The sequence below is a fragment of the Sphaerodactylus townsendi genome, linkage group LG11 (genome assembly GCF_021028975.2).
Source record: "Sphaerodactylus townsendi isolate TG3544 linkage group LG11, MPM_Stown_v2.3, whole genome shotgun sequence".
NCBI lineage: Eukaryota > Metazoa > Chordata > Lepidosauria > Squamata > Sphaerodactylidae > Sphaerodactylus > Sphaerodactylus townsendi.
The window spans coordinates 78,842,236-78,866,802 of NC_059435.1; the positions used below are offsets into that span (position 1 = coordinate 78,842,236).

General features: G+C 55.7%; 1 protein-coding gene across 4 annotated transcripts in view; it reads left to right on the forward strand.

The window, feature by feature from the left end:
* SMARCD3 (SWI/SNF related, matrix associated, actin dependent regulator of chromatin, subfamily d, member 3) overlaps positions 1 to 24,567 on the forward strand; it is a 62,181-nt gene that overhangs the window by 18,673 nt on the left and 18,941 nt on the right. The window contains exons 1-8 of one of the 4 annotated variants that reach the window (XM_048510347.1): positions 945 to 1,141; positions 1,501 to 1,771; positions 12,530 to 12,738; positions 15,917 to 15,959; positions 20,706 to 20,828; positions 22,479 to 22,601; positions 23,143 to 23,238; positions 24,372 to 24,473. In XM_048510347.1, coding sequence (XP_048366304.1) covers positions 1,694 to 1,771; positions 12,530 to 12,738; positions 15,917 to 15,959; positions 20,706 to 20,828; positions 22,479 to 22,601; positions 23,143 to 23,238; positions 24,372 to 24,473 — 774 coding nt within the window. In that variant the 5' untranslated portion in view covers positions 945 to 1,141; positions 1,501 to 1,693. Of the gene's footprint in view, positions 1 to 944; positions 1,142 to 1,314; positions 1,772 to 11,817; positions 12,076 to 12,529; positions 12,739 to 15,916; positions 15,960 to 20,705; positions 20,829 to 22,478; positions 22,602 to 23,142; positions 23,239 to 24,371; positions 24,474 to 24,567 lie in introns of those variants that run through there. The other 3 variants (XM_048510345.1, XR_007245718.1, XM_048510346.1) reach the window with 3 other exon arrangements.

Here is a 24,567-nt window from a genome sequence, read left to right on the forward strand (position 1 = left end):
GAACCAGCTGCAGGCGGGCTCAAAGCGCCCAGGTGGGCTACAGACCCAGCTTTGTGGCTACTGCCCGTTTGCCTCTCCTGGGGGAGGGCTGAGAGCTTCTGGGGCTGTGCAGGGGGACGGGGTTGCTCTGAGGCCACCATGCATCTGGGGCTGACCTCCTGGAGGTGGCTGGAGACCTCCGGCTGGTCCCCCGAGAGCCCTTCACCTGGACGAAATGGCAGCTTTGCAAAGTGGACTCTATGGATGGCGCCACCCGGCCTCCAAATCCGGAGGGTTTTTCCACAGGGGAGCACCCCTGGGGGATGGGAGAGGGGCAGGGCGGGGATCTCGGGTCAGGGCGGCTTCGCTTCCTGGATGGCGCCCCCATCGCAATCCCTCCCCAGCAGAGGCGAGAGCGACGTGGGAGTGCGCTTACACGTGTCGCCAGCAAGTCCAGCTCTCGCAGGGTACTTTGCACTGCGGCGGCGTAGAAATAGTTAATACCCGCCCCTTTCTCCTCCGTCCCTTCGGCTGACCTTCATAGAAGGGAAAAAGGTAGACCCACGCATGCGCCGAGCCTCCCCCCTTCGGTAATTGGGGGGGCAGCTTTGCCCTTCGCAGCCTGAGCCCCCTCCCCGGTTCCTAGGACTTGGCCCCCGTAGCCGCCGGTGGGGGGGGGGGGGTTCGTCTGGGGCTCGGGGGTGGCGAAGGGAGTTCCGGCTCCGCAGCGGACTGGGGCGGCTCCGCCCCCTGCTCCGACGTGCACTGTGGAGCCCTGCGGGACGCGGAGATCGCGCCGGGAGCCCCCCTCACCTCCCCCGGGCCCCGCCCCCTCACCTGGCAACGCTCCCGCCCTCCGTTGCCAGGGAGACGCGCACCTGGGGATGCTGTGCCGCCTCCCCTCGCCGGCGGAGGGCGCTGCGCTCGGCTGAGTCCCGGGGGGGGGGGCGGTGAGGGGCGGCGGCGGGTCCGCGTTCCGTCTGCAGGCGGCGGCGGCGGCGGCGGGTCTCCCCGGCGCCCTTCCTCTGGGCGGGGGCGGCGGCCTTCCGGCTGGGTGGCGAAGGGGCCTCTCCCTCGCCCAGGCCGCCCCCTCCAGCTCGGGGGGAGGCGGGGGGGAGGCCCGTCCCCGACTTCGTTGGGCGGCTGAGCTGCCGCCCGCGGGCTCCGGGCTGGGGAGGGGGCCAGACCTGGTGGCGGTGCAGGGGCGCGGCCGGAACTCTTCGTCTGACCGGCAGAGGCGCGGGGGGTGCCGTCCGGCGAGCGCGGCCAGGCGCGGGAGGGAGGGACGGACGGACGAGTGGACGGGGCGGGGCTGGCCTGGCCGGTGGGCGGCCGCGCGGGGCCTGCTTGGCTTGGCTGGGAGGGGGGGTGTTCTTGCAGGGCCGCGCCGCCTGCCCTCTGCCGTCGGGGCCGCGCCAAGGCGGCGGGGCTAGAGCTAGGGGGGTGGGGGGGTGGACACGACCTCTCCGCGGAGGAATTCGGCAGCTGCGGTGGGCCGTCGCGACCGCCCTGTGGGGCCCCCTCCCCGCTCGGCCGGCGGCGCTGCGAGAAAGAAGTGCGGGCAGCCCAGCAGGGCCGAGCCGGGCGGGGGAGAGTCGGAGGGGAGGGGAGGGGAGGGAAGAAAGAAGGAAAGAAAGAGAGAGAGAGAAAGAAAAAGGAAGGAAGGAAGGAAGGAAGGAAGGAAGAGCCCGCATCGCCCGCCGGCAGGAGCCCGATGGCCGCAGAGGAAGTCACTGGCGGGGCGCGCAAGGCGACGAAAAGCAAACTTTTTGAGTTTCTGGTCCATGGGGTGGTGAGTGCGGGAAGGGGGCGCGGGGCCTGCCGAGGCGTCCGGGGACCGCGGTGCGGGGGGGCGGCGGGCGGGGAGGGGTTGGCCTCGGGGGGGGGGCAGCCTCCATCCCTTCCTCTTTCCTTCACATGTGCTTTAGTTGCGGGGCACTGTTGGCGCCGCCCCCGCCCCCCCCTGAACACTGGTCCTCGGAGGAGACTGGCCAGCCTGGGTGCCAAGCAGGTGCCTCCTGCGGGCTGGGGGGGGGGGGCTTGACCAGCCCTGCTGGAAGGCCCTCCGCCCCTTTTAGGTGCCCACCTGCGTGAAGGTGGGCAGAAATCCCTCCCAAGCAGTGAGGCTGAAAGGGGTCGTCCTGGGTGCCCACCGGTCCCCAGCAGAGACCTGGGCTGTGTGGAAGCCAAGGTGGGAACTCAGCTGCCCAGCCTCCTGCCCCAGCACCCGCTGCCTGTGGGTCTCCAGTGTCAGTGGGCACAGATTGGAGGACTCTTGGCCACCCCACCCAGAGCCTGGAGCCCAACGGCTCCCGGGCCGCAGCTGCGCCAGAGCAGCTGTTCTTGGGGAATGTGTGGGGAAGGGGGTCTCGGGGTTGTAGATTCCAAGGGGTGGGACTCTTGGGATTCTGGGGGCAGCTGTCCCACCTGGAGAGGAAGCATTGGTCCTCTGGTGCCTCCAGGGGTGTGTGTGTGTGTGTGTGTGTGTGTGTGACTGGTTGTGCAGTCACACCCCAGCCGTATCGTCTTTTTCCTGGAAGCACTTTAGATGAGGCAGCGTCCCTCCAAAGGCAGAGCCAAGAACTTTGAGAAAACCGACCTCTCCTGACTGGCCAAGGGGACACCCCGTGTCTGAAGATGGCCAGGAGAAGGGAAAGCGTCCTGCTCTTCAGACATTCCCCTCCGTACTCTGAACACGGAGCATGGAATGGGGCGGGGGGGGGGGGTAACCTGGCACAACTCCTGCCTCAGAACACGAGCCCCCCCCCCGGGAATTGGTCAGAGCTGGCTTTAATGCTCGTGGGGGCCCCCTTCAAACTCCAGAGCCCCGTTCCGGTGGCCTTGGGAGGTGGTGTTTGTCGTCGTGCTTTCCAAGACCAGCTGCCAGTTAAATGCAGTGGGCATTCCGTGTCCCTGGGGGTCTCGAGGGGCACTTTCCCTCAGTTGCTGTCTCTGTCTCTGGAGGGCCCATCGTTTGTGCTCCCTGCATCAGTGGCCGGGGGCCGCTCCTTGCAAGTGATCAGGAGTTTCCGCATTTGGTGCAGCACGAGCCATTCCGGGCACTTGTCTGATTTTGTAAGGTTAAACTTTGAGCCATGGGGAAGAAGAGGTGTGGGTGCCTTTTGGGGAAGGAACTGCGGCTGGGGGTGGTCCTGGATGCCGGCCTACGAGGGGGGGGGGGCGTGGGTCTCCACCAGTCCCGTAGCCCCAGCAGTCTGCTTCGGCTGATAGTTCCACGGTGGCCCTTCCTCAAAGGATAACGTGACCACTGCCACAACCGAGTGGTCTCACTGTGATGTCTGCTGTCCGGGGCTTCCTGTGTCCAGACACTTCTGTCAGTCCCGTGTGCCGCGGCCGGGTGCTGTTGAGAGCGGGAACCTGGTTTTTTCTCACTCCTGTGCCGAGTCTTCAACGGCTTGGGGCCCAGGTACTGTTGGGCCAGACTGCCCGATGAGGCCCCCTGTGTAAGCCTTGCCCTCTGTAGCTCCTCCTCCAATTGAGGCAAGTTGGGCGGGGCCAGGGCCTTTCCAGTGGGGCTGCCGGGCCCTTTTGAGACTTGCCCGGGCCTTCCCTGTTCTTTAGCCAACAGGCCTCCTTCAGCCAATGGACCCCCGTCTTTCTGAGCTGTGCTTCTGAGGACTGGATATGTTCTCTATACCTCTGGCGGGCTCTTTGCTTTGTGGCTGGTTTTAATAACATATTTTTGTGTTTCATTTTAATTTTATTGTGTTTGTTTTTACTTTGTGAGCCACCTTGAATGGGTCTCTGGAGAGGCAGCGCTGGCATTTCCTAAACATGTCAGGAGGGCCAGAGTTAAGCGCTCCGTTTCCCACCCCTGCTGAACCTGTTGCGAACATCAGGAGAGCAGTGCTCGGACCAACCACTAGTCCACTGTCCCGTCTCCCGTAATGACCAACCAGTTGCTCAAGAGGACCAAACAAACTGGGCATAAGGGCCGAGGCCTTCCTCTGGTGCTGCCTCCGGGCCCGGGCTTTTAGGAGGCTCGCTGCCTCGGAGTGTGGTGGTCCCCTCATGTGGCCATGGATGGGCCGCGCCTCCATCAGTGTGCCTGTGCCACCTTTGAAGTCATCTGGTAGCCATTGCTACGTCCTCTGGCGGCGCATGTCACAGGTTAATTATTCATTGGCCAAATAAGTATTTCTTCCTGCGTCTCCCTGTGTTCTAGGACATGGGGCCAGGAGAGAAAACCCATCTGGATCAGCTTTCTGAACCCCAAGCATAATTTTGTCAATCCCTACAATTTCCCCTGTTGTCTTTTTTTTTAGTTGAAGCATCCCAGAGGAGTTGCCCTTTCCTCATAGGAAAGGGGTTTCAACCTGTGATCATTTTGATTGGCTCCTTCTGCATTTTTCTAGGCTGGCAGTTTTTGAGATATGGTGACAGAACAGCGCACAGTATTCCAGATCAGGCCTCCCCTCGGTGGTCTGCAAGGGCACGGCAAGAGTGGGCCGTGAATGGTTGACTCCAAACTGGCATTTCCACCAGGCCGTCTCCCACAACCCAAAGATTCCTTTCTGTGGCTGCCTCAGCAAGTTCAGGCCCCATTTAGAGATCCTTCCGGAGCACTTCACAATCTGCCTTGGTTTGCTTTATCTTGCCCCTTCTGGGGGTTTGTTACGTGCATTTGCACCCTATGAGTAGTTCCTTCCTTCAGGTTAACCAGTTCTTCTTCTCCTTAATATTCTTTGCATGGAATAGGATGTTCTTAATCAGGGCCGTGGCCACTGTGCACTGGGACAAAACCCACCCCAAAGGAGATAGGGGGCCCCTTGCTGAAAGATTCTGCTTCCAAGAGGTCAGCCAGTGAACAGCCCCTTGGCCAAGGGGACTGGGTGCATGGGAAGCGGGGTGGGGGTGGGGGGGGGTGGGGGCTCAGGCACTCCCCAAAGTCTGTGGGGAAGGGAGGGAGTCGGAGAGACCGGCATTTGCGTGATACGTGGCAGCTCTTACTGCATCCCTTGCGACCTGTAGTAAATGAACCTTCAATGGGTGGCCATTGCTGTTGCCGCCGCCACTGCCCTGTGCTTGCAGAACGTGCCCTCCCCTCCCACACTCCAGCTTGGAAAGAAGCCGGCTGCCCCTGAGGCAGGGGTGCACGGGAATCCAAGGCATGCTTTGTCCTCATTGGCTGCTGCTGTCCAGAGCCTTGGATGACCACCCTGAACAAGAGGAGTGAAGAAAAGTGGTGAAACGTGTGTGTGTATGTGTGGGGGGGGGGGAGGATGAAACCATTTTGGGGACACTGAGGAGATTTGCTAGGGAGCTGCCCTGTGATAACGTGAATATTTGGAAAGAAGGGGCAAGAATTGGGGCAGTGGAAGTGGCGCTGTTCCCATTGGGCTGTGCTTGGGAGCAGTCCAGAGGCCCTGGAACGGGAGGCTGGCTGAGATGGGCCGATCTTGGTCTGGCCCAGCAGAGCAAGCCATAGGTGGCCTCACGGCAGAGTGGTGTGAAGGAGCGTTTGCTTTCCCAGCACGGCCAGGAGCATCTGTGCCAGCAGGCTGAGATAGAAGAGGGTGAAACCTCTGAGGAGCATGACAGGAATGGGCAGTAGCAGAATTGAGTTCCCAACAAATCTTGGCAGATGTGAGAGAGGTGGGCATCTCAAGAGGTCTCTGGGCAAGATGCTGGAAGCATCAGTTCTTTGAATTCCAGCCTCAGACTTTGGGAAATTGACCATATTAGAGTCTGAGTTACGGGGCTGGGTACATTGCTAACCAAGCCAGGAGGCTGAAACCTCAAAATAGAACCAGATGTTTGGAAGGGCTCCTTCAATTGTAGACCCAGCCCTCCACCCCAATGCAGGCTCAGCCTTGGCTCGTTTGGGTGTAAGTTGTGTTTGTAGGGGCGGGAGGGAGGGGGCCTATGAAGGTGTTCAGGAACAGCAAGTCCTCGTTCTCAGTAGGAATCTGCTCCAGAGTTTCTTTTTGAAATTCAGATTTTAGGAACTTCCTGTGGGCGTCAGGCCCCCTCATTTCCCCCCCCCCAGTCCTTTTGCACTGATCCACACAGCTGGGACGCGGGCTGATCCGAGGACAGAGCAAGGGGGCTGGGTGGCCTTTGCCCTCTCTGCCACTGCAGGAGGAAGTTGGGGCTCTGGGACCAGCCTCCCTCTGCCTCCTGAGTCACTTGGGCAGACCGGCTGGCAAGAGCCCCCTGGGATGGCTTTCTCATCCCCACCTGCAGAGTACCTCTTTGTGACGGGGTCCGTGTTCTGGCACGTGACACGTTCTCTCCGGGGGCAGATGGGGCGGGGGACTTTCTAGTTGATGCTGTGAAGTTTGGTCTCTGAGCAGAGCTGCAGCTGTCGGCACGCCTGGTATGCTGGGCCCTGCTCCGTCTGGCAGCGCGGGGTGATGGGCGGGCAGCAGCCGCTTGGTCTGCAGGAAAGGCAGCCAGTGGCCCCTGTAGAGTGACAGCAACAGGCTGCTGTGCTAAATATGACCCGTAGTGCCGACGTCAGCTGAGGCGGGGGGGGGGGGGGAATTCTAGCTCTGCAGGGTCTTCAGGTGGCCAGCACTACCCTGATGGGTGCTCTCTCTTCCTCTTCCTCTTCCTTTCACTTTGCCCCCCTCCCCCACCACTGTATTGAGCCCCAAGGGGATGCCTGACGCGAGGGGGCTTCTTCAAGGAGTTGAAGTGCAGGGGGGAGGGGCAGCCTGGGAAGGAATTGGCCAGCTGGGGGAGGGGCCGAGGGGCTCAGGGGCAGGTGGGCTTTCCCCGCTTGGAGAAAGGAGAAGCTTTGCTTGGCTGTATGGGAATGAGAATAGAGAGGCAGGGGGTCCCAGAACGTGTAGGACCCCTTCCCTTATTTCCCAGGGGGAAACTGGACAAATTAGGAGAGCGAGAGGGAACAAAAACCCTATGAAATATTTTCTTTCAGAACGAATAAAATGCTCAAAATATGTAGCATGATACAGCCCTCACACCTTTTCCCAGTTCGTCACTGGGGGAATTTGGGGTAACTCGGGGTGGGGGAAATGTTTTCTCTGAGTTGAACCTAGTTGTTCAGAACATTTCAAAATGTACATCAAGAAAAATGTGAGGACATTCCCAGTTTTTCCAGTGAAAACACTGGAAAGTGTGGGGTAACACTAAAAAGAATTACACTGGGGACATTGACAACTTTTTAAAGATTTTTTTTGCTTTCAATGAAAATAATGTTGTGATTCTATAAGAGAGCCTCTGTCCAAGTAATGCACTTTCTTTTGTTTGATACAGAATTTATTTTCCACCTTCTACTTGTACTTTCCCCCCAAGCTCCCAGAAGGTAGGATAGGACGCCATAGATGTTTCTCAAGTATTGGGCATACTTGTGATCTTTCTTATTTATACTTATGAATTTCAAAAATATGCTTGAGAATACAACAATAGTATGCTAAGTGATAACTGATGCTTTTTATGTTGATAAATCACTAAAAGAAATTCAGGTTTGATAAGAAAGTAACTATTACAGTATTGCCTGTATTTCTGTATTTCCAGTTTTTCCTCACACATCCACCGTGGCCTCAAAATTTCCAGAGGCCTTTTTTTACATCCCATGGAGTCATTTGCAGGAAGGGGCAGCAGGCAGTTTCAGAGCGGGGTGTGTGTGTTGGGTGTTGGGTGCAGAGAATGTGTGAGTGTGAACTCCCCTTGTCTGTCTTCTTCTTCTGCCTGGCTTGCCCTTGAAAGAGTCTCCTGCTGCCCCTGTCCGGCTGACCAGCCTCTCTGTGGTGGGGGCCAGGTGCTGGCCACTGGAGCCAGGCGCCTGTGGGCTTTTGGGGCCCACTTGCCTTGTTGCCGCTGGTCTCCAGTGGTGGGATCCAGCAGGTTCGCACCCCTTCGGCAGAACCGGTTGTTAAAATGGTGCTTGTAAACAACCAGGTGTTAAATTATTTGAATCCCACCACTGCTGGCCTCCTTGCCCAAACAGCTGGGCTAGCAGCCTTCCTGTCATGAAATGTGCAGTGGCTCGCCTTTGGAGCAAGTCACAAGGAGACTCCTGGGAGTTCTCGAGACCCTGCATGACCAAGCTGGCATAAAAGCAGAGACCTGGAATCAACTCCACACGTTGTGTAGCCCAAGACAGCCCTGCTGGTCAAAGCTGCGAGTGCCTGTGGACGCCAGTAAGATTTTGCTTCCAGAGAGGAATGCGTAGAAACTCTTTTCAGAAAAAGCAACACCACCCAAGGCACCGTATGGTGTTTTAAAAGGAAAACACTTAATTTAATTGATCAAATGTGTTTAAATGTCGGGAAATACAGCTGAAGTGTCAGAACCACAAAAAGTGGAAGGGCAGAGGAATCTTGAAGCAAAAAGTTTTCTGTGTTGTCTGGCAACGGGTGTTGCGTCCAGCAGAGTCCCCAAAGCTGTGCGGCCCCAGGAGACTTCTCTTGTCACATCTGCTCCACAGCAGGGGCACCCAGGAGTCCATCTCCCCTCTTGTGCCGTTGGGGCGGCTGCCAGGGGCCCCGCCTTTTTCCTGGAGATCAAGGGAAGGAGTCTTGACTGGTCTGTGTCATTTTGTGGGGGACTGTTTGCTGCTGGAAAACCTCTAGCTACATTGATGCCTAAAAGATTGTTGTAGCAACAAATAAGGGCGTTTATTGATAGTAGCACAAAAGCACGTGTCTTCCTGATGGAAGTTAAAAGAAGCACCTGGAGTCAGTGGCTGGAGTTTGAGCGTTTGGAAAGTAGCTTTCATGTCTTCAGTGTTCCAGTGCAGAAGTTGTTAACATAGAAGCAGACCAGTTTGTTGAGAAAATAGCTCATACTTGCAGTGGTGTGGAGTGACAAAGTCAGCGTGGGATTAGACAGCATCTGTTTTGACTCTTTTGTATAACTGAAATATTTCCTTTTGTAAAAATAAAATTTTCAGCACAGTGGCAACTGGGCATCCTTATTGGGGTGGGAGCCACTGACAAAGCGCTAGACAAAGCATTATTACACAACTCCAGTTTGTTGACTGCTGTTGAAAACAGCCCTCAGAAATGCCCTCTGGTGTTGTGGCAGGAGAAGGGAATGGGACAAGGGAAGTCGTGGCCCACGTGGGCTGGACTGGAGAAGATGCAGACGGCCTTGTCAGCGTGGCAGGCAGCAAGGAGATCCTGAAAAGCCAGAAGGCGCAGGCCAGCACCCCCCCCCCCGCCCTGGTGTGTGTGTGCGTGTAAAAGGAAGCCTTTCCCATTAGTTCCCAGGCCAAACCCTGAGTGCTGCAGGGTTTGACCTGGGAAAGCTGCCTCTCCCACATTTGTTGTGTGCCACATGGCTTCTCTGGGCACCTTGACTCTCTCTCAGAAGCAAGTGTGTGGACAGTGCAGGGGGGCGAAAATTGGTGTCAGGACTGGCTGGGAAGTTCTGAGAGGTCACCCAAAGCTGCCCTTTGCCACAGGACTGTAGTTAAAGTAGCCTGTGAGTCACAGCTGACGTGTGGTGCCAACTTGGTGCCGTTGAACCGCTGCCCGAGGGGAAGGACGTGCGGAATCCCTGAGAGTCTTCCTGGCGGCCTCAGTGACTTGCCTGTAAAATGGTAACACAGGAGCTCATAAAGCTGCTTTATGCAGAGTCAGATTGCTTTGCGGGTTAAATCACCCCCAGGACAGAGCCTCCTCCTCCGTGTGCGTGTGCGTGTGCGCGCACGTGTATGTGAAGTGCTGTCAAGTCCCTTCCAACTCATGTGGACCCTGTGAGCCAGCACCCTCCCAAATATCCTTCCCAGGCCTGGCCAACTGAGGACTGTGGCCTCCTTGATGGAGTCAGCCCGTCTCACGCTGGACTTGTCTCTTTCCCCACTGCTGCCTTTGACTTTTTAGCACAGGTGTCTTCTCTACGGGGTCTTGTCTTCTCGAAGTCCAGCAGTCTCAGTTGAGTCATTTTAGCTTCTAGGCCTCTAGTGATAGCAAACCTTTTCAAGACCGAGTGCCCAAATTGGAACCCCAAACCCACATTTATCGCAAAGTGCCAATACGGCAGTTTAACCTGCATACTGAGGTTTTAGTTTAGAAAAAACGGTTGGTTCCGAGGTGTTTGTTATTCAGGAGTAAGCTTGGTGGTAGTCAGTGGCTTTGCTTTGAAGCAACCGTGCAACTCTTCGAACAGGTGAATCATGACCCTAGGAGGGTTTACTCAGAAGCAAGCCCCATTGCCAGCAACCAATCTTACTCCCAGGTAAAGGATCATGCTTTAGTTCTTCGCATGAAAATCAGTGGGGTTTAGCTGTGCTTAACAGGGTTTTCTACACTGCCTCCCCAAAACTGGGTCTTAGGTTTAATGCTAATAATCGAGTCCAACAGCCCAGGCCAGCCTAGGCTTGTGTGTGTGTGTGTGTGTGGTGATTTCTCTGCGCATGCCCACAGAGAGGGCTCTTGAGTGCCACCTCTGGCACCCGTGCCACAGGTTCGCCACCACTGTTCTAGGACCTTGATGTGATCCAGGGGGCAGCCAGGAGTTGCTGGGAATGTCACAGGGGCAGGCTGGGGGGTGAGAGGAAGCAAAGTGCTTTGGTGTCATTCAGTAAGCAGTGTGCTTGGCCTGTGGCCTTGGTGGACCGGAGGCACTGCGTCCGTGCGTGAAGGGCAGCTGGGCCCCTGTGGCCAGTGATTTGGTGCTCTCTTGCCCTTTGCCAGCTTCCGAGCGTGTCGTGCCTCGTGGCAAAGCCGAGCCCGCAGAGTGATGCCCACATCTGGCCATGGGCCGTGTCCTGCATCAGACTCCCTGCAGTCAGGGGGCCACTCTGGAAAGTGGCGGCTCTCCAGCTGCGCTCGGGGGGCTTCCACGGCCCCCAAACAACTGGGAGAGGCAGTCTGGACGCTTGCAGAACTGCCGGCACCTCGTGAGTTTGCACTGCCTGTTGATTCAGCTTCTGAGCCGCATTTTGAACGTGGTGAGTGTGAGCACACTGACACTTCACCCTGATGTGACGGAGGCCTTGCTGGTCTGGGGAGTGGCTGATGAAAGAGTGGCCGTTCTGCCTTTTTGGGATGGGGCTGCACTCCTTCGGAAGACTCTTTTGGACACTTCCTGGGCCACATGCAGCTTCTGGATGACCCAGCGGGTGACAGTGGCTGGGAGTGCTCGTGGCTGGCCAGTGGCTCTTTTTTTACTCAACCAGAAGGACTCTCTGGTCACTCTCTGATTTGATTTCTGCCATGTGCTGTATGCTTTTGAAATGTATTTGGAAAGTGCAGCTGGTCCAGAATGTGACGGGCAGCTTATCAGAGTCTCTTGCTTAAGGGAACCAAATTAACAAGCAGCAGCAAACCCCGGGGGCGGGGGGGGGGGGGGGGTGTAAGGGCACTTTTGAAGCAACTTCCCTATTTGATGGTGGTGGTGGGTTCTTTGGTGGCAATACCAAAGTCATGGAACATGTATGTTCCATGGAGCAGAAGTGGCGCAGTGGTTAAGAGCAGGTGCACTCTAATTTGGAGGATCCGAGTTTGATTCCCTGCTCTGCCGCTTGAGTTGTGGAGGCTTATCTGGGGAATTCAGATTAGCCTGTACACTCCCACACACGCCAGCTGGGTGACCTTGGGCTAGTCACAGTTCTTCTGAGTTCTCTCAGCCCCACCTACCTCACAAGGTGTTTGTTGTGAGGGGGGAAGGGCAAGGAGATTGTCAGCCCCTTTGAGTCTCCTGCAGGAGAGAAAGGGGGGATAGAAATCCAAAACTCTTCTTCCTCTTCCTCCTCCTCCTCCTGTTCACTAATGTCATTCAGGAAATGGGTGAAAACTTGATTGTTTCACAGGACTTCCATTGAGTGTATTTTTGGTTAGGAAAGTGTGGTGTTCCGTTGTTCATCTCTTTGTTTACTAATGTACAAACCCACTTTTCTCCAAGGAAACTGGCTCAAGGCAAGTCCGAAAGGCAGTCGGCAAAAACAGCTTAGAGCAATATCTAACAATATCACGGGGACCGTCTGCCGAACACCACATTCAACTGGGGCTGCCCTCTGAAATTGCCCCGTGAGACACCAGCTGTGTCCATTTCTTCCCCAAATCTTCCTGAAGAGCTGCCTGGCATCCCAGAGGCCTCCATCCCAGAGCTCTTCCCCCTAGGCTGGAGCAGCTGCTGAAAATGCGCCGAAATGGGCAAGGGGTGATTATCCCAAAGTGGGGAAGGGATGGAGGAAAGACAGTGTTGTGCCGAGCAGCATTGCCCCAAAGGAGGCACGGTGCAGTCCTAGGCAGAGGGGCTCCAGTCTGAGTCTGCAGGCTTCAGCAGCCTGTGTTTCACCGTCAGCTCTTTCTGGGCCTTTCAGAGCTGGGTGTGGGTGTGAGTGTGATCTGGCAACCTGTCTCTTCCTTTGCCAGGTTTGAGTTTGGGGGCCCAGACGGTTGTGCTGTGGGCCAGTCGGGGGACTCCTGCTGGATTTCCCCGGCGCCTCCACCCAGCCTGGGCCCCCCTTGCTCCAGGCCAGAATCTCTGTGGCTGCGTCGCGTTGCATGGCTGGGCGCCTGCGTGGGTGCTTCCGCTGGCTCTTGGGAGCCTGCTGCTTTGGAACAGTCCCCTCTGGGGTTAATGTTTCCCTCTCCCTCCTCCCTCCATACAGCGCCCTGGGATGCCATCTGGTGCTCGAATGCCCCACCAGGGGGCTCCCATGGGTCCCCCAGGCCCACCCTACGCAGGGAGCCCCTCCGTGCGCCCTGGGATGCCCCCGGCAGTGATGGAGCCGGCTCGCAAGAGGGCAGCCCCGCAGCAGCCCCAACAGCAGGCGGCCCAGCAGCAGGCGACTCAGGCCACGCAGAGCCGGCCCAGGAGGTGAGTGCAGGGTTGGGAGGGGAGGGGGGCAGGCTGAACTTGGCAGCATGAAACTGGGGGTGGGGGTGGGGCTGGCCTCTCCCTCCTGCCCTGCATTGGGCTGCGCAGGGCACCCCTCCCGTGGGATGTGGGGGGGGGGGCAGTTGCTCTTCAGCATTTCATCTGCGGCGGCCTCATCTGTTTCATGTTTCGGGATTTTCTGGCATGAAAGTTCTGTCTTTTGTTGTGACTCCCAAACAAGGCCCCGAAGGAGCTCATCAAGATGCATTTTGCATCAACCAAGCCCCATTGGACAAGTGCAGCCGGACTCCCCCTGGCCCGACCCTTGGGCTACTGAGCTGGCTTGCATGCCCCGGACACTCTCCAGGAGGGCACGAGAAGCAGAGCCTGGCAGAGATGCTCCCCTCCCTTGCTGGAAGAGTTGGCCCGGCATCCCCCCCCTTCCCACAGGGGCCCTGGCTGTGTCTGGGGGCTGGCATGGTCCTCATGAGTGCAGTGTCAGATGTAGCAAAGGCAGGATTCCCACACCCAGATAAGAGCAGGGGGGCTGGAGAAATAAGCGGGGTGGGGGGTGGGGGTCTCCCTGGCCAGGAAGACAAGCTTTCCAGAACTGGGGGCTCTGGAGGGATGTTATGTTGAAGAGGAAACAAACTTGTTTTCTGCTGCTCCAGGGATTGGCACATGGCGTCACAGATTCAAACTGTGAGAAAAGAGATTCTACCTAAACATTAGAAAGAATTTCTAATACTCAAAGAAATACAGAAAATTCTGGAAATAACAATGAAGAAAAAGCCAATGCAATTTCTGGGATGCATCAGTAAGAGTATAATGTCCCCATCCAGAGATGTAATAGTATCATTCTGTTCGGCATTGGTCAGGCCTCCCCCGAATACTGTGTCCAGTTCTGGGCAACACAACTCAAGAAGGACAGTGAAAGCTGGGATGGGTTTAGAGGAGGGTGACCGAAGTGGTCAAAAGGTCTGGAATCCACGCCCTGCAAGGAGGGACTTAGGAACCTATGTTTAGTCTGGAGAAGAGAAGGTTAAAGGGTGACATGATAGCCATGTTTAAATATTTTAGAGTTTGATTTATATCCCCCCCCTTTCTCTCCTGTAGGAGAGTCGAAGGGGCTGACAAACTCCTTGGCAAACACTATTGTCAAGCCAGGTGTCATCCATCTTATACCTGTGCATTTCATTTTTTTCTGCTTAAGTATAATACCTGGGCATTCCTCCCTGTTGAAATCCATTTGGCCATTTTGGCCCAGCTGTCTAATCTTATCAAGGCCATGTTGAATTCTGAGCCTGTCCTCTGGGGTATTAGCTACCCCTCTTAATTTGGTGTCATCTGCCAATTTGATTAGCATGTCTCTATTTCATTATCCAAATAATTTACAAAACTATTGAATCCTGTGGCATCCCACTAGTTGCTTCTCTCCACGATGAAGAGGAGCCATTAATGAACACTCTTTGAGTTTGGTTCATCAACCAAATACAAATCCACCTAACAGCAGCATTGTGTAGCCCACATTTTACTAGCTTTTTTGCAAGACTATTATGGGGGATCTTGTTAACGGCCTCACTGAAATTAAGATATTCTATATCCACAACATTCCCTTCATCTACCAAGCCTGCCACTCTATCAAAGAAGAAGAAGAAGATAAGATTAGTATGGTGTGACTAGTTTTTGAGAAACCCATGTTGACTTTTAGTGATCATGACATTCTACATACTTACAGATGTTTAATGATCTGCTCTAAAAAATTTCCTGGTATTAATGTCAGGCTGATATGGTAGTAATTGTATTTTCCAAGACTTTCACGTCCAGAATCACTTGGGTGTTGTGTGGTTTCCGGGTTGTGTGGCCGTGTTCTAGTAGCATTTTCTCTTCAGATCCTCTGAAGATGCCAGCCACAGATGCAGGCGAAGCATCAGGAGAAAATGCTACTAGAACACGGCCATGCAGCCCGGAAACCACACAGCACCCCAGGGGTAGTCATTGTTTGGGACTTCTTCTTTTTCACTTTTTGAAGATGGGGACAACATTTGCTTTCTTCCAGTCTGCTGGAACTTTTCCTGTTCTCCAGGAATTCTTGAAGATTATTGCCAGTGGTTCTGAGATTACTTCTGCCAGTTCTTTTAATACCCTGGGATGCAGGTCATCAGGCCCTGGAGATTTGAATTCATTTAGAGTTGGCAGGTATTCCAGTGCCACCTCTTTGTTTTGTGCTGGATTTCCCCTACTGCATCGTCTGCTCCATTCCCCCCTGGTTGAGCACTGCTTTCCTTTTGAGAGAAGACCAAGGCAAAGAAGGTCCGAGTAGTTCTGTTAGAATTTTGCCATCCTCTGTTAGAATTTTGCCATCTTTTCCACATAGTGATCCTACCATTTCATGGGTCCTCTTCCACTCTGCATTGTAGAATGAGGGGCTGGACCTGGAAGCAAAGCATCTTGTAGTGAGGCTGCCGGAAATTCCCCCCGAATGTGGCCCAGCCGTAGAGGCATTCCTGTTTTGGAATGCTTTTGCCAGTTAGTAAACGTGGCTTGCTGCTGGATCTGTTTGCTGATTCTTCTGGTTCAGATTTTCAAATGTCTGCTTTAAAATTGTCTTTATTGATGTTTTATGTTGCTTATGGTAAGCTAGTGCAGTGTTTGTCGCCCTGGATGCCCTGGAATAGAAAGCACAGCTAAGCAGTATGATCACAGAGAAAGGGGTGCAGAAGGGACTGGAGTGCTTGAGGAAGGCAGCCCCTCTACCTGCTCAAGGGCAGTCAGCTGCACCAGACCAGTGAGAAGAGAGCGGCCGCCCACCGAGCTCCTGCTCCCTCTGGCCCACCACCTTCTCTTTGGTCATCACAGAAAATGCCCAGGGCTGTGGGTCCATTCAGAAGCAGCTGCCAGAGCCAGGCCGGTCTCCCAGCTGACCGTGGGCCGTGGGGCTGTGGGCATGTCTGGCACCAGGAACAGGCTGGGCTCCGGGGGCATCTTGCTGTGGGTCTCAGGTGTGTGGGCACTGATTTACCTTTAGGGCTTGGGTTTGAGGGCCTGGAGTGGACTTTGGTGGCCCCCGCCGTGGGGTGAGGAGGGCCTGGCGGGGCCAGGATGACTGAGCAGCTGACCTTGTTGGCCTCCATCTGTCACCATGGTAACCTGTGCTTTTTCTCCAAAAACTATACAGTGCCAAGAGGAGAAAAATGGCTGACAAGATCCTCCCTCAGAGGGTGAGTGGCTTGCCGTTGTTTTCTGTTTGGCTTTCCTTGTGTGATGAGGGAGGCTCTGCTCTCTGCTTTGAACCAGCGTGCGAAACCTGGCTGCTGCTGCTATGGGGGGCTGCGGAGGCCTTGGCAGCGGGTGGGGGGTGAGTTCAGGGATGGTGCCCCCGCCCTCTTTCGTGTGTGGCTGAACACCGGGCACAGGAGGGCCTCTGCTGCCACTGGCTGCTTGTGCTTGTGGCCCCCGGGCAAGTCAGCCCGCCCATTTCCGCTGGCTCCTTTGGTACGGTCCAGCTCCAGAGAGAATCCTGAGTGGGGCTTCCTGCCTTCGGCAGCTCTGGCATCCATCCCTGGCGTCCCTGGGGCTGAGCGTGCCTCTGTTTGGAGCTGGCTTGGAGAGGGAGCTGCTCCTACAAGCGGTGCCTGCCCCTCTCTTGTGGGTGTGTGGACTGTGTGTCACGTGACTGGCCGTTGTTTGTGGGAGTTTCATTGGCTGCTGACCATCTTGTCTTTGGCAGCCTCCTTGAACCTGAAGATTGTCTTCACCTCCCCCCTGCCCCACCTTCTTTCCCTGGACTCCACCTCAGTCTTGGGAGGGCTCTGACATTTGGGGCAATTCCCCCCACTTTCAAAGCTTCCTGGCTCCAGTGGGTCAGAACCGCACTCTCAGCTTTTTCTTTCTTTGGCACCTAAAATTGCTAGCAGTGGTGGAACAGGGGGGAAAATGCCGTGCCCCCAGCCAGCAGGCTTCGGTCAGGGGTGGGCCAGCAGCAAAGGGGCAGTTTTGGGGCCCTGCGAGCAGAGCGAGGGTAATGCTGAGGGAACTGAGGAATGGGGTGGCTGCACCGTCACCGGTCAGCTGGTTCATCAGTCTTTATCTCTTCAGAGGACCCTTGGACCATCTAGATAGGTTGAGCGAGAACAGCATGGAAAGGCGTGAAATAAATAAGAACAGAAACATGCAGACTGGGGCCTGCAAAACAGGGGGTGCAAAGACATGGAGAAAGGAGGGGGAGCTAAGTGCAGGTCTCCCCCTCAGGTTAGCCCACCTGTCAGGGATCTCTGTAGGGATAGCCCTGTGAAGAAGAACAGAAGTCGTGTGTCTCTGCATCTCCAGAAGTGCGGCCTGACTCATGAAAGCGCATGTGAAAATAAGCCTCCTTAGTTTCCACAACCCCAGCTGATTTCTGTTGTGGTTTTTCACAGCCCCATGAGCTTGGCTGCTCTGTGGCTTGCCTTTGCAGACGGCAGGGAGCTCCCGGACGTCAGAGCTGGGGGGGGGGGGGTGCTGGGGTCTCCCTGATCTTATTGTGACACTTTAACCATGACTCCACTAGAAATTCTAGTTGCTCTGAAAGACAGAAAAAAAAGCAGAGAAGGGGAAGAAATAATACAAGAAATAATCACAGAGTGAAGCAAATGTGGATATCTTATCCCACGAGCTGCATCAGTCTGGAGGCAAGGAATCATAGAATCATAGAGTTGGAAGAGACCCCAAAGGGCCATCAAGTCCAACCCCCTGCAATGCAAGAACACACAATCAAAGCACTCCTGACAGATGGCCATCCAACCTCTCTTTAAAAACCTCCAAAGAAGGAGATTCCACCACACTCTGAGGTCATGCATCCCACTGTTGAAGTTCCTTCCACTGAGGAAGAGGAAGATGTTTTCACCTGTAGCCTTCAGACTGGGAAGTTTCCCCTCCCTACTGTTTCTTCTGTCTGGTCTGTGCTTGTGATCAGCTTCCCATTATTTGGCAATAAATTCCACAATTTGCCTTTTGCCCTTCTTGAATCAACAGCCCATAGAGTTCTAGCGCCATAGAGTTCTATGGGGGAGGAGGAGGAGGTTCTGTATGTGCCCCCTCTCTCTACCCCATGCACAGTTTTGTAATTCTCTATTATGTCCCCCTTAAGCCGTCTCCTTTCCAAATTGAACATTCCAAGACTCTTCAGTCTGTCTTCAAGGGCTGCCCCTTCAGTACTTTTCCCAGAACTGCCCATTGTCTTCCAAAGGAGTCCATCTCACAGATGTGGCATTTAATATGGGCCCGTTTATTTTCAATCCCTGCGCTTTGCTTTCCATCCACATCCTGTCCAGAGAGCTCTGTCTTCCAGGCCCTGCAGAATTGTACCAGACCTCATGTGGCAGAGCATTCCACCAGGCTGGGGCCAGGGCTGAGAAGGCCTGGCCCTAGATGAGGCCGGCCAGGTCCCTTTTGGGTCAGAGATCAACAGTAAGTTGTTGTTTGCTGAGCGCACAGCTCTTTGGGGAGAGTTATTTGGAGAGGCAGTCTCGCCGACAGGAAGGCCCCAGATTGTTGAGGGCTTTGAAGGTTGGTCCCGACACTTTGACTCTGATTCAGCCCCCGTCTGGAGCCAATGCAGCCAGCAGAGCTGGATTGGTTGGATGTGCGCCCGCCAGGGTGCTCCAGTCATTACTCATGCTGCCACACTTTGCACCAGCTGGAACTACTGAAGCCTCAAGGGCAGCCCTGTGTAGAGTGAGTTGCAGTAGTCTAGCCTGGAGGTGACCGCTGCATGGCTCACCGTGGCTAGGTCAGGCAGGGACAGATAGGGGCCTTCAGCCTTTCTTAGCAAAGGTGGCAAATGCCAGACGGGCTATATTTGGGACCTGGGCCGCCATAGACAGGGAGGCATCCGGAATCACTCCAAGACTTTGGACGGTGGGTGTTGGTGTTAATTGCACAGGCTCAGCTGGCTGTGTTGCAGCCATTTAACAACAGCTTCCAAGCACCTGACCGAATTATCTGGGGCGATATTTGGCAGATACAGTTGGGTGTCATCAGTGTACTGGTGCCATGCCAGCCCGAAATCCAGAACAATTCAGCAAGAGGGCACCTATAGATATGAAATAACATTGGGCAGAGGATTGCCCCTTGTTCCACTGTGCAACCCCTTGCACTTATGTGAGTGTGATACCATCACCCCCTCAGCACTCTGCCCCAATGCTGGCTTGCCTCGGTGTGTCTGCTGCATGCATTTTCATGGCGCCCTCCTGCACTTGCCAGACTGCCATTGTAGTCTCCAGTCTGTCACTTTGATGGTACAATAATTTCCATACTAACAAGAGAGTTGCACATCCCTCAAAAGGCATTAATAAACCCCAGAAAGGCGTGAAGGTCAGCCATGGACAAAATAACAAAAGAAAGTGTTGCCCGTCTATTGTGGCATCTTCTTGCATGAGCGCTAGAATATCGCCACAGTCAAGTTAGCCTGGGAGAGACTAGAGAATATTTATTCAGAAACCCAAATCTCCAGAAATATTGGGAGCAATTTGAAAAGTTTGGGAAGAGCTGACAACGTGGGCTCAGCATTCCGCAAAACGTTGCAACAGACAGGTGAAGAGCCTGCCAGATGCTGTAACATCAGGGATTGACAGAACAAGATATAGCATACCTTGGTTTGCTATTTTGCCGTTTCGCTACCACTTCTTTTGTTGATACAGGATGCTACTACTTTAAAGGACTGGTTTTCCTGTATATAGTGTTACCTGGCCACATTGTGTTGCGGTTTTAACCTGCATGTCTTTCTATTGTATTTTGTTTCACTCTAGTCTTTAGTATGTTTGCTGTTCTTGTTGTACTTCGGTTGGGTTCATGTTTTGATGTTTATGTATGTCTTTTTGTGTGAGCCAGAGCCCCCTGCCGAAGGGAGGAAGCAGCCCTTAGCAAAGACAGAATGAATTTGCAAAAACATGGGGATTTTTATGGCATTAATGTAACTTGTGTCTTTCTCACTTTCTGAGGGCAGGAAGGTGTGTTTTTGCTTTTGAGGGGACAGACTTGGCAGGTCTGCTGTATCAGGCAAGGATTTCTGTCTGACTTTGACAGAGTGTAATATGCCCAGTGAGGTTTAAGTGGACTTTGTTTTGGTCTTGCGAGGGAATACGTGAAGCTGCCTTCTGCTGCATCAGACCAACATTAAACAGCAGGCCAGACCTGGTCGATGGGGGGAAGAGGGTGGGGGTCCTCAGGGGAAGTGACCAGGCCCACCTAGATCTTTTTTTTTTGCAGTGGAGGACCAAGGAGGCTCATAGCCAGACGTGCCTGTTAACCCTTAGTAGGGCAGACTTTAATGAACTCAGAGGCATGATGAGAGTCATTCCATGGGCAAGACTGCTGGGAGGGAAAGGAGGAAATGAAGGGTGGGCTGTCCTGAAAAGAAGAGCTCTGCTCAAGCTATCACTGTTCCAACAGGTTCCAACCCTACATGTGAGCTCCCAAAGGCACCTGGTGGGCCACTGCAAGTAGCAGAGAGCTGGACTAGATGGACTTTGGTCTGATCCAGCTGGCTTGTTCTTATGTTCTTATGTTCTTATGTTCAACAAGAAGGAAATAGGGTTGGGGGATCAAAGTGTGGACGGACAAAGGACTCTATAATGAGCTAAGTAAGAAAAAGGGAATGTTCAGGAAACGGAGGGAAGGGCATCAGAGGGTTGGTTGCCAGGCACCGCAGAAGAACCAGAGGAGGAGGAGGGTTTTATACCCCACTGTTCTCGACCGAAAGGAGTTTCAGAGTGGCTTACAATCATCTTCCTCCTCCCCCCCCCCCCACATTGGGCACCTTATGAGGTAGGTGAGGCTGAGAGAATTCAGAGAGACCCTCGACTAGCCCAGAATCACTCCCCAGCCGTCTTCTGGAGGAGCGAGGAAAACCAACCCAGTTCTCCAGATGAGAGCCCGCCACTCTTAACCACTGTGGCCGTTAGTGCAACGTTTTGCTTTCTCCCCAGATCCGAGAGCTGGTCCCTGAGTCCCAGGCATACATGGACCTCTTGGCCTTCGAGCGTAAACTGGATCAGACCATCATGCGGAAGCGAGTGGACATCCAGGAGGCCCTGAAGAGACCCATGAAGGTTGGTGCTGCCCCGCCAGCAGCGAGTCATGATGAGAAATCCCCACAGCCACCTCAGCTTCCCTTGCCCCCCTCCCCCGCAGCCCACCCCAGTGGTACCAAAAACAAGCTGGGTGATCTCTGCGGCCACCAGTGATCCAGGGAGCGTCTCCGGCCAGGCGGGAGGGAGGGAGGGGCAGGTCCAGCACGGCCATTTAAACGAGGCTTTGCTCAGTTGCTGCAGGCTGCTCTAAGCGAGGGGGAAAGGTGGGCATGGGGGGGGGGGAGTCTGTCGCTGCTCAGCCACTCCTTGGTGCTGGGCCCCCAGGGTGGGGGGCTTCCCCACTGCCCTCCTGCTGCCACACTGCAGATAGCGAGGCTGACGAGGCCTGGGGTCTTTCCAGAGATCAGACTTACAGCACTCAAAATAAAAGAAAGTTTTATGGAATAAAAAGATTATTAATTTATTCACGTATTTACAGAGAGACATTTCTAGTCTGTTACGTGGTTGACTAAACGTTGCTGAAAGCGGATCAGCCGGCTGTACTTCATGCGGCAGCCACTGACCGTTTCCCAGAGCCTGGGTTTCCAGGCAGCGGCCTGCCAGGTGCCCCGTGGCCAGAGGCAGCCACGTAGAGACTGCACCGCCACCCCCCGCTTGTCTGTGGCCACGCCAGATCTCTCTGGAGTCGGTGGGCCACCCCCTTGCCACAACCACCCCCTGGAGGCTCAGGAGCTAGCTCCCCCTCCACACCCTGGAACGGACACGAGGCTTCACGTGGAAGTGGAATGGGAGGCTGCGTGGAGCTGCAGACACTGCCGGGAGCAACGGGAGCCTTCTGGGCTCTACCCATTGGGAAAGAGTAAAACTGCCACACCAGGCAGCAAAAACAATTGAGTACTGCTGGGGACCCCCACCCCCCACCCCCCCACCAGGCTGCCAGCCATGAATGCAGACCCGGGACAGCCTCACCCGGTAGCAAAAGCGTGCAGAGCCTTTGTGCAAAGCCAGTGGGCCGCTGAACTTCCGATCCGGCCCAGGGATCTGGCCCAGGGGGGGCTGAATGGGCAGGGCGGAGTCCGAAGCCGCTCCCTGCTCTCGTTCTCCAGCGGGTGGGCCAGGGCGGCCCTCGGCTGTCGTGTCAGGAGATGCTCCCTGCTCATGTTCCGCCTAGAAGCCACGGGTGGCTCTTTCCCCTGAAATCCCTGGCAGTAGCCAGGGATGCTCCCTGCCCGAGTTCTGGCTGGTGGTCAGCGGGCGGGGGGGGGGGGGGGGCTCCTGCTCTCCTGCTCCAGGTGTTTAACTCCGGCTTTTCCCAGGGCTGTGCCTGGCCAGCTCCCTTCCCTTTGCTGCTTGTCGCCACCCTGGTCTTCAGGGCTCCCGTCCCCCTCCCCGCCCTCCTGAAGGGACTCCTGTTGAGGTAGGGATTGGCCAGCAGGGCAGCTTGTGACATTCACAGCTGTTGTGGCTCATGGCGGTCTCCCTCCCCCCCCCTACACAAAAAGAACAAGGGACGTGCTTGGTGTCACCGTGGAAATTGCCCCTTGATAAGGTGTCAAACTGGTGACCACTGCTTAATGCCTGTGGGGTTGTCTGCCATGGAACGTCCTTGGCCCCCCGCCCCCCCCGCCCCCCCGCCACGTCTGCTGACTTTTGTCCTTTCCCCAACAGCAAAAACGCAAGCTGCGCCTCTACATTTCCAACACGTTCAACCCGGCCAAATCGGATGCAGATGACTCTGACGGCAGCATCGCCTCCTGGGAGTTGCGGGTGGAGGGCAAGCTCCTAGACGACGTACGGGCAAGGGGCGCTCTCGCTTCCGGCTGGGCTGGGCTGGGCTGGGCTGGGCTGGATGGAAGGACCGAGCCCCCCCCCCCCTCCCGGTCTGGGCAGAACAGCAGACCTGGTGTGCTCCTGTGGGAAACTGCCAGGCCCAGGAGTGCGAAGGTGGGGGGGGGGGGGGGAGTGATCTTGGCAGGTGCGGATGGAAGAGGCAAGGGTCCTCCCTGAGGCAGGCCGCGCAGGGGCTGTGCACACAGAGCTCGACCCTGCGGGTCTGAATGTACCTGAGGGGCAGGTGGCAGTTTGGGGCCATGGGAAGGGAGTGCCAACAGATGGGTGATGCTGGCAGATAGATTCATTTGGGGGAGGAGGGGAAGCTGTGCAGGCCAGGAAGGTTATAGTCCGAAACTGGGCCCATGGAGTTGGGCCCCCTTCTGTCTCTCAGTCTGCCACACCAGGAACTGTGTCTCCAAGGACCATCACGCCCCACTGCCCAGTTTCCTGCAAGAGGTTTTCTGCCGGATGTTGATGTTTCTCCCTTTTGACTCCATAGCTCAGTAAGCAGAAACGAAAATTCTCCTCCTTCTTCAAGAGTTTGGTCATCGAGCTGGACAAGGATCTCTACGGGCCCGACAATCACTTGGTGGAGGTCAGTGGCGCACACACAACACTGTGTGGGCAAGAAGCCCCTGTCCTCCCCAGCCCCCTTCTGTGGGAGTGTGTGGCTCTGATTGTCATTACCCCCCCCCTCCACAGCTCACCTGGGGGGCTGACTTGGTACAGTGACAATAGGCTGGCCCCCCCACACACTCTGCGTGGCATCTTTCCAGGGGTTGTCTAGACCCACGCCCCTCTGGTTTACTGGCCTCATCTGCCCATAAACTGCCTCAGTTTCTCTGGCAGATGACCTTCGCCAGGACACATGCAAAAAGAAGGGTGATCCATCTGCACCTCCCAGGGACTCTGGGCACCATTGGCGATGGCGCTGTTGTGGCCGGGGGGGCTCGTGTTCGGATGGCACTGCTGCTCTGAACTGGCTCGTCAGAGATCGTGCACTCGAGTCCCCCGAGTCTGTGCTTGTGAGCTGTCCCTAAGCTCAAGTCTGCCCCCCTCACTATTGAACAGCCCCATGAGTTTCTGGGTGGGGGGGAGAGCTCTGAGGATTCTGAGGGCGGGGCCATCTGTGAGAACCGGCTCTTTAAAACAGACTCACTTGGGTCAGCGGATGCCCTGAACCAGTGTTTGGAGCTGGTGGAGAACTTGGATCGGAACCGCTCAACTGCAGCTTGGTGCCAACCAAACTGGGCTGAAGGGCTGAGGAGGAGTCCTCCTCTTCAAGAAGGGGTCGTGCTCCCTTGGCCTGGGGGCAGGGAAGACCCAGCCTTTGGAGCACTGGCTGCAGCCAGCCTTGAGAAGTGAGAGGGGCCTGCAGCTCTCCTGGCCATCGGGGGCCGCATGTGGGACTCCTTTGGAAGACGGTCCGGTAACGTCTTTGTCTGGTTTCTCTCTGGTGTGAGCCGAAGAGAATGTATCATGGCTCTCCAGGAGAACCACCGTTGCTGCCCTCTGTCCCTCAGCTCGGTTCAGGGCTGGGCTTGACCTTTGACACCCTATATGGCTTGGCCCAGGGTCCTTTTCAGAGTGGGCACTTTGCGTGCTCGGGCCTTGGGCAGATGGCTACCTGGCCCGTAGAATCAGTGGAGCCCTCTGAACCTGTTGCCCAAATGCCCTTGGCTTGAGCTGGCCCAGTACTCAGCTGTCCCCTTTGCTTGTCTCTGGCAGTGGCACCGAACTCCCACCACCCAGGAGACGGACGGCTTCCAGGTGAAGAGGCCGGGGGACGTCAGTGTGCGCTGTACACTCCTGCTGATGCTGGATTACCAGGTCAGGCCTGGGGTCTACGTGCAGGGCTGGGGGGCCGGGTGGGGCTCTGCCGGCTGGAGCCATGCTTTGCTGGGTGTTGGAGGTGGGGCCAGCA